The sequence below is a fragment of the Ambystoma mexicanum genome, chromosome 13, assembly GCF_040938575.1.
Source record: "Ambystoma mexicanum isolate Mex_15411 chromosome 13, UKY_AmexF1_1, whole genome shotgun sequence".
NCBI lineage: Eukaryota > Metazoa > Chordata > Amphibia > Caudata > Ambystomatidae > Ambystoma > Ambystoma mexicanum.
Window position 1 is genome coordinate 63,195,556 of NC_090938.1, and position 15,685 is coordinate 63,211,240.

The 15,685-nt window shown below is 52.4% G+C and overlaps 1 protein-coding gene across 1 annotated transcript in view; it reads right to left on the minus strand.

The window, feature by feature from the left end:
- PLXNA2 (plexin A2) overlaps nt 1-15,685 on the minus strand; it is a 568,789-nt gene that overhangs the window by 127,564 nt on the left and 425,540 nt on the right. Inside the window, exon 13 of the mRNA XM_069633272.1 lies at nt 4,942-5,093. Within this exon, the coding sequence (XP_069489373.1) occupies nt 4,942-5,093 (152 nt within the window). The remainder of the gene's footprint in view (nt 1-4,941; nt 5,094-15,685) is intronic.

Sequence of the window (15,685 nt, forward strand, 5' to 3'; positions counted from 1 at the left end):
GGGCACGTGGCTGGGACAAGTGCCCCTTTAACCAAAGCTAACCTAATTCTGGTCTGGAAGACTGATGCGTCTGTTCTCCTGTGGGGTCTGGGGGGGTAGGAAGCTGCAATGTCTTTTTTTCCAAATGCGCAATATGAGGAACCCTTGTGCATACAGGCCCCACACGTCATGATTATCTGCATATGACAGCCTGTGTGCATACAGGCCCCACACGTCATGATTATCTGCATATGACAGCCTTTGTGCATACAGGCCCCACACGTCATGATTATCTGCATATGACAGAAGCATGGCCTTGCGCCAAGTCTGCTGCCGTCTAGGGTCTTCGTGGACCTATGACCTATATTAAGCCGGTCCGATAGCACTGGGAGTAGAGCGCTCGCTTTGACATCTGTGCAGAGCCTGCTGACGCAGGTTCGAATCTCAGCAGGGCCAATCTCAGCCTTTCATCCTTCCGAGGTCGATAAATGAGCACCACACACCGTGGGTAATAATAAGCAGCGCTCAGATACCTGAGGGTTCGTAGCACTATATAAATGCTAAATAATAATAATTTTAAAAAAATAATAAGGAAGGATCCCCGGTCACGGTCTGCATCATATTGCTGGGAAATGAAAAGGCCTACAGTACATGGTTAATATGTTATATTCAGCCGTGATTACATTCGCCTTCCTCCTATAAGGTGATTAAATTAATTGATATGTTTAATTTTTACGAATACATTGACTTAAGTTTCTGTAAGCACATTTTTTATATACCGTCTTGTTTATTTATTTATCACAATGTTTTGCGAAGTGAAGGCCGAGCCAGGTCAGGTCAGTGCGGAAGAGCCTTCCTGTGTTTTGCCACAAGGAGGTTTTTATAAGACCACGTGGGTAACAGCAGTACACATTAAAAATGTATACCGTATATTAAATGGAGAAGCAAAGGGCTTTATGTGGGCTGGGGCTAGCCGAGGCCAAGCCCCAGCAGTCCCCAAAAGGGCTCTCAAGCCGGGGCCGTGCCAGGGCCCACCTCAACTAGCTCCAGCCATGCAGACACCTCGGACAGCCGTGTAGCCGAAGCGCTGCACAGTTACACGGACTGCCTGCAGGTGTCCGTATGCTACTGGCAACTGAGATGGTCGCCAAACTGATTTTAAGAAAAGTTGGTGCATTGCTCTAAAGCAAGGTTACTGCAACATAGGACAGAGAACAACAGACAAAGCAAAGGTGTGCTCCATGTTGCTCTGAATCCTGCTGGACTACAAGTGTAGAGATATCGCGAGACCTCCCAGTCTCGCGAGATCCCGTGTGGCAGCTGGAAGTGTGGGCTCCGCGCACCCAGCGCGATTCGAGCGGGAGTAAGCCACGGAGCAGGACGCGCTCCCGGCGCTCCTCCCATGCAGAGGCCTCCAAGCCGGAACAGAGACTCTCTGTATTCACACGAGTCGAGTCGCAGCTCCAGGGCCTGTTGCCCATCATTGACTCATATCATATATGTTGCAGATTTACTTGAATGGCACAGAAGAATAAAAGCACACGATTTGCAACCACACCGCCTGCTATCTTTTATTGTGAGAATTATACAACATAATTGGCGACGAGGATCATCACTACAACCCGCGTGGAGCCATGCAAGGAGCGACACCACCACCGCCCTTCCTGCAAACTCCAGGTAGGCCTGCCATTCCGTGGCCACAATGGCAACCCTTATTCACAACGTATGTAGAGGCCATGGGCGGTGCGGGCTATTCAGCGGCGAGACGCAGGGCGATGTTACTAAATGCCCTGGGCGTCGAAGGAGAGAGGGTGTTTGAGAGTCTCACCCAGAGCCGGTAGCTGGTGATGATGTATTCAAGGAGGCAGTACGAAGGATTGTTAAAAGGTTCGCCAGCAAGGAGAATACCGTCCTGCACAGGATTCGGTTCTACAGCCGCAAACAGGAGGCGTCCGAACCTGTTGATGATTATGTCACCAAACTGCGTGAACTGGCGGCGCTCTGCAGTTTTGGTAACAACGCTGAGAGTCTCATCTGCGACATGCTGGTGGTCCACACCAACAGCAGAAAAGTACAAGATAAGTTCATTTTAGAGAAGGAATTGCAGCTGGAAAAAGCTATTGAAATAGTGAGAGCAGTTGAAGAGACGGTAGGCAGAAGGAAAGAATTCGCAAGCGGCCACGGCCCTACCGAAATACAATCAGTGGCATTCCACCCAAAGAAAGAGAGGCCGGTCCTCGATGCGAGGGAAGGAAAATGGGGGAAGAAAGAACCGTTGAAGTGCCACAGGTGTACCAGCACAAAGCACCTAGCCTTCGATAGTGAGTGCCCAGCAAGAGACAAGGAGTGCTCAGTATGCAAAAAGATTGGTCACTTCTCAATCGTGTGTCGCTCCCTTGGTGGCCTTCCCAGGTGACTGAGCCGCGCCCTTCTTACGTGTGGTGTGATGTGGGCAAGGACCCCCTAAGAATCGTGTTTTAATGGGGTTTCTTGAGAAATAGAGGTGTTCAAGAGGTTTACGGGCCGAGCGCTTGAGCTCCTTCAGTTATCTAAGAAGTCCCAAGATTACCGAGAAGAGCCTTGTTCCGGGGCTTGTGCTCGCACTTCCGGGCATTATCCCCTGATAGCGGCCCAGCATCCTCTCCCAGGAAGCCCCTCATCAGCTCCCCTGCTATTCATCCATGAAACCCAGCAATGCACGTCAGGCTGCAGGACTTGTGGGGGGCGGTGACAGCAGTTTAACCCAGACAGGCCTGTGCCAGAGCCTAGCCATTTATTTCAGTAAGAAAAATGAGAAAATAGACGCCTAACAGCAGATGGGCGCACACACCTCTGAAAGAGACATGTGCTGCACTCTTTTTTTTATTTTTTATTTGCGTGGTGCCAGTTTTGAATTTTATTGCAACAGTGGCGCCAATGTGTAGAGTGAAGAAACAGAAGAGGGATGTAAGGTGACTTGTTGAATAATCTTAGGTCCTGCGACGTAGCACTTATGGTGGCGGAGGAGGGTCGTGGGGTGGAGAACTGGAAAATGTTTATCGTGGAATTAGAGCACTCGTGGGCAGAGAAGATAGAGAGAGCAGTGTTTTGTCCGAGTTCCTAAAGTGAACATGAGAATCAGAGATTAAAGAGTGTACCTACAATTAAAGACCTAATTCAGACGTCGGCAACTTTTGGCACTCCAGATGTTTTGGACTACAACTCCCATGATCCCTCCACATTGAACAGCGGATTGGGCTAATGGTAGGTGTAGGCCAAACAGCTAGAGGGTGCAGAGGCCTACCGGGAAATCGCCAGAGTTCCCTACAGCCCAGTCCACCACTGCCCAGGGTGCAGAGACCTACCGGGAAATCGCCAGAGTTCCCTCCAGGCCAGTCCACCACTGCCCAGGTTGCAGAGGCCTCCAGGGAAATATCTTGAGTTCCCTATAGGCCAGTCCACCCCTGCTCAGGGTGCAGAGGCCTCCAGGGAAATATCTTGAGTTCCCTATAGGGCAGTCCACCCTGCCCAGTGTCCAGAGGCCTCCCAGGAAATCTCCAGTGCCATGTAGGCCAGTCCAACCCTGCGAGAGAGCCAAAGGTTGCAGACCCTTGCAAAGATCAGATGAGATGAAAGCATGAAGCACAGATACAGCGGGCTCGCAGGCATGTGAGGCTGACACAAGGGCAGGTGTGTAGAACATGCATAAGACACAGGCAGGAAAATATTACCATGGGGACAAGACTGTGGGGACTATAAAGGACAGGCACAAGGAAAAGCCATGACAGGCAGGCGTGGCACAGAGGCGTGAGTTGAGATGTCCAGGCCAGGCACAAGTCGTACAGGCCGCAGTGGCAGGCAGAACAAGCACGTGAGGAGAAGGCACGAGAGGGAGGCTTGTGGGACAGGCGAAAGATTCATGGTTGACAGGTACAAGCGACTGGCACGATGGGTGAGTCTGAGGACAGGTTGAAGGGAGGGGAATGGAGACACGGGAATAAAGGACGGACAAAAGGGAAGGAATTAAAGGGAAGGGGAGGCAATAGAGGAGGACACAAGGTGGTGGAATTAAGGACAGACACAAGAGGAGAGAATAAAGAATGGCCATAAGGGAAGGGAATAATGGACGGACCCTAGGGAAGGGAATAAAGGATGGACACAGGGGAATGGAATAAAGGACGGACACAAGGGAAGCGGATAAAGGACAGGCACAAGGGAAGAGAATAAAGGACGGACACAGGGGAAGGGAATAATGGACGGACACAAGGGAAGGGAATAATGGGCGGCGAGCATAGAAAGACTAGCGGCAATATAGAGAAAAAGAGAGAATATAGATAGCTGTGTGGTTAGGGCAGGTCCCAGATACAGGCAAAGCTTCTGAGAGATGGCACAGGCTCTACAGGCTGAGACCCCACAGAGTGAAATGGGGCCTGTCTGCCAGAGGCTTGTGGCAAGTGCACGGGGAGAACACCGGGTGGTGACGCATGTTCCGTGTGTTTCTATGACCTCTAAGACTTTGCAATGACTTTCATGCCTTTCACGCAAGCCTTGTTACATGCGTGCACAGGTTTGTCTGCCCATCCAGGTCTCCGGCTGCTCCAATCATGAACACGCTCAAATTCTATGCTCGAACACACAATATGCATGCAAGCCTAGTCATCGACGCATGGCAACTGAAGACCACCCACGCAACAGCCGACAAATATCAGGGCACCACAAATCTACAACTAACTTGCATATCACACCACATGGCGATGCGTTCTAGCACCAGTGGCCCTCGTGCTTATTTTAGAGATGAGTACACCCTCTCATCGATGGCAAACGTTGGCAGGGTGGCAGAGGGAAGCACAGCGGGGCACGGAGCGCGTCCGAAGGCCGGGCCCCTTGCAGACCGCCTCTTTGCACATAGGGGTGTATGCGTGACATCCTGAGACCCCCGCCCATCCCCTAGCCCACCACACCCCGCACCACTCATATACTCACTGCTCCGCGATGATGTACTGCTCCTCCAGCGGGCGGCACTGCACCCCCGCAACCAGCACGTGGTTGGCGATCTCCGAGAAGTCCAGGCCGAGGTTCACGCCGTGGATGGTCACCCGCGTGCCACCTTCAGGGGGTCCCGACATGGTCATGATCTGGGGAGGAGACACAAGGGGCACACCCACAGTCAGGTTCCCGAACACAGCGCCAAGGAACATTCCAGACAGGGCTTGGAAGGCAGGGGGTGGGTAGGAGATACACCAACCCCGTTCTAGAACATCCAGGGAACAAAATATCAAGATGGCAGGAGGAAGGGGGTGCTTCCAAAGTCCACTTTCAAAGAAGAGGGGCTCAAAACAATGGCTTCCGATAGTGGAGTAACTTTGCTGAAAATGTTGGGGGGGGGCATGCCATCTAAAGGAAAGGGGCCCCAGCAAAATGAATGTGGACAAAATAGTGTGCCACGAAAGTGGGGGTGGGGGGGGGCAAAAACCCTTGACCCCCTCCTAAAATTACGCTCATGGCTTCCGAGCCAGAAACACCAGGAGTGTGTGTTTTGGAGCACAGAGGTCAAAAGTGATGATCCTAGAGGAACCAGTTGCCCCAAAAAAGGCACCTTTCTGGGAAATTGAAATCAGCAGGTTGTGATTTATGGGCGTGAGGTACACTCGAGGTCACAGCCCAAGGACAGACTCTTGAACTGGTGCCAACAGGTCTAGAGAGGGCGCCCAGTGGGGGGTCCTGTACGTCATGTCATATTTTAGGTCATCTTTGAAGGTCGCACAGGTAATCTGAAAAGGGACTGCACACATTCTCTTAGTTTCAGAATTCAACGCTCTACACACGGGGAGCTAGTCCAGCGCCTAAATAAAACAAGGGTGTGGTGGGACGATGTACAGAAAATATATATTTCATTTAAAAAAAGGTGCGTGTTCAGCAAATAAATTAGGAGCAAAGGGAGCAAACAGCGGGCACAGTGCCGATCTCAACACTCTATATCCCATTGGGACCTGAGGTTTTTTGTAACTGACAGGTTAGGCGGGAAGGCCCCCATGATCTGTACAGCTTGATGTCATGAGTTATTTGGGGTAAAGGGATTAAGGTCAGTGTCGCGGTTCATGGGTTTCCTTATGGAATGTTAAACAAGCACTGGCAAAGCCAATAGTTTGGGCGTTTTTGTAAGCATGGGTTAGGCATGTTCTAGACCCTGGCATACTGGTACCGCCCGGCCAGCACGAGCTGAAAAAAGGTGTGATTACCTGGGCATATGATAGCAGTACCTGATAAATGCCTATTCACGAGGCGGAACTGTAGAGTTTATCTGCGCTTGTTTAATCAGGGCTTCAGTGCGAGGCACAGACATACAGCTACAGGCTGAAGGCGCGCTTGGTTCCGCCATTTCTATTATAGCAGTAGCGCATTTACAGCTGCAATTAAGCCATTGCCTTGCAGCAGTCTGGTCAGAAATAACACTGGCAGGCCAAAGTTGGACGTTGCTGCTTGATGGAGCTAGGTCAGAGAGACCCTAGGGGGCTGTGTTCTGGGTGGGGAAGGGTGGGTAGTGGATGAGAAGGGCTATAGAGGTCACCATGGCCATGGGCAGTCAATGCCTGGGTAAATAACCAATAACACCCACACGCCGTGTGTCCATACTCCCATGCCACCCGTACTGCAATGCAATAGTTTTGGCTAACATGCAGCGCTTTAGTGCCACTGAATAGCCAAAGCCAAAAAGAGGAAAGCAGTCTTGGGACACGCGGGTCCTTATTTTTACCAAAACTTTGCGCAGGCTCAGATGCAATTTTGTAAGGAATTATCACCAGGTACAACATTGTCCTGTGCAAACATTCATTGAAATCATGCATAGTTGCACAAGTGCAATTTCTGTCCTAGTGATAACAATGTGCACAATTGCTCTTGAATGGGTGCAGGGTTCGTGTAAATGAAGCCACAGGGGTTTTCTGGGAGGAGCCATCTCCCTGCACTGGAGCCCTAGCGTGCAGTTCTGCAGCTCTGGGACCACAGATGCTGATAGGGGCGGGGAGGCGGATGGAGCTCACAGGGGCACTGCAGTTAGGTGCAAGCAGTGACACACTGCCTCCCATCTTTCCAATCTCCTTAGGTGCATTCTGATGGTAGTAGCCCCCCCCTTCTAAACAGCGGAATGTAAGTCGCCCCGAATAACTCATGTTATGTGGGAGGCAGACAGGCCTCCAACAGTTTCCAGAATAACCACTATCTGCCCTCATGTTCTCATATTTTTATTTTGCTTCATTTTCTTAAGAGTGACAACTTTGCACTATTATAATGCCATACATATGACAGGAAAAAAGAAACATAGACTGTTGCATGTAGTGCAATCCTTTCAAACGTGAAACACGACATTGACCCCCAACTACATACATGACTACTGTGTGTCCAAAAAGGGGTTCTATTTTGTTTTATTCAAGCTAGTCACTCATGAGGATAGTGGCTTAAAATCCCACTCTATCAGCAGTTTACAAGTGGTAACTGAGACCATATGTCTCTCCTCACCCTCACATTTCTCTGTGACTCATATCTGAAAGTGCCCAAATCATAGGAGGGGTGGCAGTGCCCGCCACACAGTCTGGCGGGAAAGGCGGCCCTTTTGTTTGAGCTCGGAGTTTAATTGACGTGTTACAAGCGATTGAGCTTAAAATGAACCCTCAAAACAGACCTTGAATTGTGAATGGTTATGACCTCATGCCGTAACCCCCCACCCCCTGCTAAGACACGCATAGCACCCCCTAGTGTTGGGCGGGCTATGAAAGAAGGGCCACACAGAGAAGATTTACTGAGCCCTTTCTGAGTTTTATGCCACACAGAAAGAGATTGGGGGTCATTTTGTAAAGAGTTTTGTATTCAGGGGGGGCCACCAACGTTAGCACTGTTGGGCCCCCTGTATGCGATGTTTTACTTTTACAAAAAACAGCTGAAAATGGAAAAGCAAAAACAGGCGAAATCACCTTTACTATTCCATTTTAGTCTTGTTTAGTAAAAAATATAATGCTGCCTGCAAATGACGCTTTGCAGGTATGTTTACAATGGATTACTGTGGAATCAGCCAGATGTATCTGGCGCTAACATGCACACATATCCTGGGAATTCATTATTTTGCATAGGCTATGTCTGTGGTTATGATTAATTCAAAACCTTCCACTCATCATCTTTTTGTTTTGCTAAAGTCACCCCGAGTGGGACGGGTATGCCCAGACGTGGGTCCCGAGTCTGCCGGGCCTAGAGACCCAAGCTACTCCTCACTGATGACGCCCAACAAGGCTGAAATATGTCTGGGGATGTGTGTGGTCTCGTGCAGAAGGGATGTGACCAAGCAGTTCAGGCTGGACTGCCCCTTTTGGGGTAGGACCAAGCCTGATGGGGTTTTCCCCCTTCTGTAACGGCTGGGCAGGTTGAAAAACAATGGTCTGGAGGGTTGCCCAGAGCTGTGCCCGTGGTTAGTATTAATTCAAAACCTTCCAGCCATCACCTTTTTGTTCTGCCCATGAAAATGTCATGCAGGCTTAAAAGCGTGAGCAATGATTGAAACATGCCCTGGAGTGCAAGAGCAGGGCGTAAATGGCCAACGCCTTGCTTTTACATGTCACTTTTGCACTCGTGGGCTTGGAAAAAAAAGACCCCCAGAGAGTAAAGTGAATCCTTATGGGCACCTCTCCAAGCCTCAGCTTGAAGGAAGTATATGTGTCACCAAGAAATCGCTAGCACTCACTACTGCTACAGACCCGACACTCGCCCCCTAACCCACGCGTGCTGAGCAAAGCCGCACGTGCTGAGCAAAGCCGCGGGTGGGCCTTTCTTATCCAAACACCCTGAACTGGGAAACAGAAAGGAAAAGAGACGGGCGGCCTCCCCTGACCCACATTTTAGCATCATGGCTAGAAGTGGGCCACAGTGCAGCCCGGGGCGTGGGCAGATGTGCTTCATTAATTACACAGCTGGTCTGATTCAAGTCCGCCCACTGGAGCAGAACGATTGGAACACTGCGCACACTCAATGCCCTGGAAGTCACACAAAGCCTGGTTCAGAATGCATAGCGCCTCACACGATATCCAGCGCTATATCTAAAAACACACGCTAAAGCAAAAAGCAGTCCTGGCACGCTGCTCTGGTCAGTGCTATGTACTGAGTATTAATCGGGAGGCTATCCGGTGTGCCGAGGCAAGCAGGCTGTGAGAATGCCTGGCAGCAGCATTCCAAAACCATGCAGGGTTTTCCACTATTGGGGCCCAGGTTCACAGAGTATTGTCCAATGGGATTGCACCATTATAAACCGCTTCTGTGAATCAGGTCCTAAGTCCCTATGCTGCATAGTCAATGCAGGGAGTTCATGGAAGTTGTAGTGCAAAACATCAGGAGAGCAGCAGGTTGCAGACTCCTGCTATGGACCCCTAGAGGCTACCTGGAGAATGGCACTAAGTAAGTTCAGATGGGTGTAGACAAGACAGGTATAGCAGTGACACCTAGAGGGCACTCTGAGTAATACATTACTGCAACAGTACAACCTTTTAGTCTGAGTGACAGATGCAGGAAATATGTCATTCACGAGGCCAAGGCACCTAGTGGTCGTTCAGAGAATGGCAGTGATGTAGCGAGGGACAGGCAGACGCTACAGCAGCAGCAACCCCTGCTGGCAAAGCATTCACGGTAGCAGTCTTGACCAAGAGCAATTGATGAAGTAGACAACAGCGCCATTCATTGGGTGTGGTCCAGAAACAGGAGGCAGATTGAGACCAGAGTAACAGTGACCCCTAGTGGCCATTCAGTGAATAGCATTGGCTGCGGTCCATCGTGAAGAAGCAAATACTGGCGCCACAGTGATAGAGTTAGGTGCAGGCAGGGTTCACCGAGAGCCAAGAGCCGTTGCAGGACTACAAATATAGCCACAAGTTGCTGCCGCATGAACAACTACTGGCCAGAGATCAGAGGTTGGGGGGGCAGAGGAACAGAGGAAAAGATATAACAGAGGAAAGGTGATCTTCCTGCGCGAATGGGGGCATGGGATGCCCCCATTTCCTCCCCCTTCCCCTCCAAGGCGCTCTCCTCCAATGAGAGGAGTGCACATGTGAGCACACAGCCACCCCGCCCCCCGCAACAGGCCACCGACATAGGACTACAGTTTTCTTTGCATTTACTTTAATTCTACTTCTATTTCTATGAACTGTCCCATTTATTTATTATAAATCTGGTCGCCTTACATGTGGCTCTGTTTAAAAGCCTAACAACATAGCAGAAGATGGCATGCGTTGCCATGGCTCGTGTCATGTATGGTGTTCTTACAACATGTGACATCTCATGACAGAGGGCACCCTGGCAGCACCACTGCTGCCCATCCGGAGTCGGGCATGCCCTGAGGGGCCCTCTACTAGGAAGTCAGGCAGAGTGATGTTTTCTCTGTGTACTTGGTCGACTCCCATTTTGAGCTGGAGCCGCAGTTTAAGCTCAAAGTATTTATGTTTCATTTTAGGGAAAAAAGCAGCCATCGGTTTTGCGGTGCAGGGGTCTCACCCTAGTCAACATGAGAGGCATTTCTAAGCATTGACTAAGCAAGCAAACTGCTTCTAAAATGCCTCATTTCAGCATCTCCTAAGCCCTGCCCAGGCATGTTAAGCGCACGGCTGACGCCAATGAGCTAGATGGTCACAGAACCTTTTGTGAGCAGCTTAGTCAATGCTTAGAGAATACATGAACTGCTTGCGGAAGAAGAGAAATGCTTCTGACTGCTTACAAACTGTTATTGAAACATTCGAACTGCTAGGTCAGTGCGTGAGAAATGTGACGCAAGCTTTCCTGTTTGTCTGCGGCACCCTTGTCTCTGTGACCGGCTTACAGCTCAGAGAGTTTAGCAGCTGCCGCGCTGATCGGCGCCGGCCTACTCTTTCAGTTCTGTTTTAAGTCTTAAGATTGGATGCATTCAAATATTGGTCTATCTTGGCTGTCATGTATGTTTTTGTAGTAGATGTGCAGATGATCCGAGAAACGTGTTAAAGGCATGAAAGCTGAAGCGACTGCCAGGCGACACATTTCTGTGGTTTGGTGATAATTTGGGCTATTTTCGGAGTCCTTCTTTTATGTTGTTGTCTGTCGTGTTTTTTTTTTGCCTTGAAAATCGGGTCACCCTATTCATACGCCCCCTTGTTCAGCACGCTCGAAGAATTAGTATTGCTATCCCACTAAAATAGACCAAGGTCCAAGGGTACCGAAGGGGGACCCGAAGGAGGGTAAGGCGTGATAACATGTTATCGTCATCCTGCCAGACAGTTAGGGAGGCGGCTTGGTACCTTGGACAGAGCCTCCTGAAGCTGGAACGGCGAATAAGCAAGACACGGCTGAGCCTTCATGAAGAATGGCGGAGTGGAGGCCGCGGGCCTGTAACCGCGCTTAAGGCCCTCTCCTATCCCATTGTTTACCATGGAATGGCAACATTCCAGCGTGGTCCATACGGATGAGACCTTTTTTGTACAAACTCCCAGAAGGCCTGCAGGTTGAAAGGGTACAATGGGGAGGACGCAACAGGGCTGACAGGCGTGCAAACGCCGCAGGCGACGGGGCCGAGTTTCTCTTCACACAAAGAAGGCAGAGCCCTACACGCTTAGCGAGCCCCCCACCCCTCCGTGTAAAGCAAAAGGCAAGTTACGGGATGAAAAGGGGCCTTCCCCCTTATCCCCGCGGGCCTGCACGCGCCTTTGTTGGCCAGTGTGCAGAAAGAGCCCCCTTTGTCCGCGCGCCAGGATCGCTGGCAGCCATTGGTCCGTTGCGACACGGTCTGCAGGCTGCACAGGGGCGTGCACACTGGGCACACAAACACGCCTGACGCCCCATTTAAAAGAGTCATTGAGAAAGGGTGTGGGGGTGCATGGGCCCCCCTCATAGACAATGGTGGAGGGAGGGGAGGCACCAGGGCGGAGGGGATGGAGAATAGCCGCGTTATTGAAGCCTGGCTGCCGAACCGTGCCTCTGGGGCTGCAGAGTGGGAGCAGGCCGGGGCTTGTAGCCGGGGACACCGCCCGTGTGGAATGAGGCCTCTAGCCAGGCAGGTGGAAGTCAAGGGTAGACAGAGCAGCGAGTCTACACTGCTTTCTGCCCCAGAAGGAGAGTTTAAGGTGCGGGCAGCCACACCATTCCCTCCTGCCTCCAGAAGCCCCTTGTGTACCGAGTACACCTGGGAACGGGGTCTAGTTGCTACACTGCGGCATGCAGATCCAGTCCCTGCACCACAACTAGAACTCCTGGCGCTGTGGCGCGGAGGGCCGCCCCCACCCACCCCTGGCCATGCTCAGTGGATGCATGAGAAGGGGCCTTGGGTAGTGCTCTTCACCCCTGGCACTGTGGCGAGGGGGGCTGCTGCCACCTACCCCTGGCACTGTGGCGCGGAGGGCCGCCACCACCTACCCCTGGCACTGTGGCGCAGAGGCCCACCACCACCCACCCCTGGCACTGTGGCGACGAGGGCCGCCACCACCCACCCCTGTCACTGTGGCGACGAGTGCCGCCACCAACTACCCCTGGCACTGTGGCGACGAGGGCCACCACCACCCACCCCTGGCACTGTGGCGAGGATGGACGCCACCACCCACCCCTGGCACTGTGGCATGGAGGGCCGCCACCACCTACCCCTGGCACCGTGGCGCAAAGGCCTGCCACCACCCACCCCTGGCACTGTGGCGACGAGGGCAGCCACCACCCACCCCTGTCACTGTGGCGATGAGGGCCGCCACCACCTACCCCTGGCACTGTGGCGACGAGGGCCGCCACCACCCACCCCTGTCACTGTGGCGACGAGGGCCGCCACCAACTACCCCTGGCACTGTGGCGACGAGGGCCGCCACCACCCACCCCTGGCACTGTGGCGAGGATGGATGCCACCACCCACCCCTGGCACTGTGGCGCGGAGGGCCGCCACCACCTACCCCTGGCACTGTGGCGACGAGGGCCGCCACCACCCACCCCTGTCACTGTGGCGATGAGGGCCGCCACCAACTACCCCTGGCACTGTGGCGACGAGGGCCACCACCACCCACCCCTGGCACTGTGGCGAGGATGAATGCCACCACCCACCCCTGGCACTGTGGCGAGGATGGTCACCACCACCCACCCCTGGCACTGTGGCGCAGAGGGCCGCCACCACCTACCCCTGGCACTGTGGCGCAGAGGCCCGCCACCACCCACCCCTGGCACTGTGGCGATGAGGGCCACCACCAACTACCCCTAGCACTGTGGCGACGAGGGCCACCACCACCCACCCCTGGCACTGTGGCGAGGATGAACGCCACCACCCATCCCTGGCACTGTGGCGAGGAGGCCCGCCACCACCCACCCCTGGCACTGTGGCGACGAGGGCCGCCACCATCCACCCCTGTCACTGTGGCGACAAGGGCCGCCACCACCCACCCCTGGCACTGTGGCGAGGATGAACGGCACCACCCACCCCTGGCACTGTGGCGAGGATAGTCGCCACCACCCACCCGTGGCACTGCAGCGAGGGGGGCCGCCACCACCCACCCCTGGCACTGTGGTGAGGAGGGCCGACACTACCCACTCTGGCACTGTGATGAGGAGGGCCACACCCACCCACCCCTGGCCATGCTCAGTGGACGCATGTGAAGGGGTCTTGGGTAGTGCTCTTCACTCCTGGCACTGCGGCGAGGAGGGCTGCTCCCACCCACCCCAGGCCATGCTCAGTGGAAGCATGTGAGGAGGTCTTGGGTAGTGCACTTCACCTGTGGCACTGTTGCGAGGAGGGCCGGCACCACCCACCCCTGGCACTGTGGCGAGGAGGGCCGCCACCACCCACCCCTAGCACTGTGGTGAGAAGGGCCGCCCCCAACCCCCCTGGCACTGCGGCGAGGAGTGCCGGCACCACCCACCCCTGGCACTGCAGCGGGGAGGCTTCCTCCCATGTGAGGGGGTCTTGGGTAGTGCTGTTCAAACGTGAGTTGAGGTACCTCAAGCCACACTCATTTGGGTGGGTTTAACCTCAGTCTATCCTCATTTTGAGTCAGCAAATGACTGCCAGCACGTGCAGATGCTGATAATGACACCCACGATGTGCAGGGATGAGTGGGGGGATGTAATGTGTGGGGGATGAGCTCTGACTTTACCCCTACCCCATCATATCGGTTTTTGTAGCATAGCTCAGAGTCTCCAGCTTGAGCTGGGCACGATGGTCTGATGGCGAGGGCCTGGAATTTTGTGCCCCGTGCGCCCTTAGTGAGACCCACCAGTGACAGAAAACCAAACACAGGCACAACAAGAGATGAGCAGTGGGCGCAAAGGGACTGATCAGAGGGAACTGTGTCCGTCTTCACCGGGAGCAAGTAGTGCTACAAGAGTGGGAGTACATTGGCACGGAGCCGTTGTCCAGCTGCTGTACCGACCAATGGTCACTAGCAGGCCAACCAACGGGCGGAAGCTTGTGTCCGGTGGGGGAAGCAGCTTGAATTAAAGTTCGTGCTGATTTTGGGGTGGGGCATTTTTCAGACATATGAGATCCTCTGTGCAATTTTAGGCACTCAGTCTTCCTTTCCCGAAGAATTTGACTGTCTGTAATCAAATTCACACATTCCGACATAGATAAGGTCTTACCGTCATAAAACCTTTGTGAATTATGCCAAATACTAATTATCCTGTCCCTGCTTAGTCCATCACTAGAAGAAAGTAGAAGCACAACTGGGTTTGAAGGATTCAACCACCTCAATAAAGCATTTATATTTGTCCTGATGAAGGCCCGGCTCGACTAAAGAGGAGACCAAGGCTGGATGCTGTCTAACTCTACCTTTTGGGCCGAAACACGTTGACACCATTTCGTGCAATCTCATCCATTGCTAATAATACACCCGTTGAGGTGATAGGTAGTAAGTGCCTTATAACCAACAAAACAATGGTCCATTTTCCTTTGTGGCTTTCCCCGTTCTTTGATGTACTGTATGTGACGGTACTGTTTTCTGTTTAAACCCAGATCAAATGTTGTCTACATGAAAAAGATGCTCAATGTGATAACATTCTTTGTGGCATACGTTCTGTATGCATTTTATGTGTTACATGTGTTTTAATATACAAAGAAAAAACAGAGACTCAAGATGAGTCGATAATAAAACATGATGCTCTGTTCTTAAAAAGCATGGTTTGGTCTATAAGAAGTTGTTATGACTTCAGGGTGTGCACATGGTTCTGATTATTGATAATTAGCCAAAATGCAGGAGTAGGAGGAAGTTTGTGGTTCTTTTTTGTTGTTCAGTGAGCCAGTACCCTAATAAACCACAAACCCCTCGAAAAAGCAAAAATACAGAGTACAACCTGTTGTATAGAGAGCAAGAGATGTACAGGTGAAACAGTTACTCCCCACTTTCTCCAAACCGATGACACATTCCTGGCTGACATTGCCAGCTGCGGGGGCTGCGGTCTCGTGCATTTAGACATTCTCGCAGGTCAGAGGTCATGAGCAGCCTGTCTGGGTCGTAAGGCTAGGAAGCGCTTAGTCAACTCCAGAGCGGAGACTTGCATTAGAACAAGACTCAAGAGCAATTAACCCCTTAGACCGCTGGCGAGGCGTCCAACTCGATAGCCTATTCATCTGTGAAGGGGTGGCCCGGAGCTTGGGAAAAGGTGGGGGGGAGTCTAGCAATACAGATCAAAATACACACTATGGGCGTTTTATAGCAGGTATTGGGTCTGGGGGAGCTGGGGTTTTGTCCTCCGCGTATGAAGCATT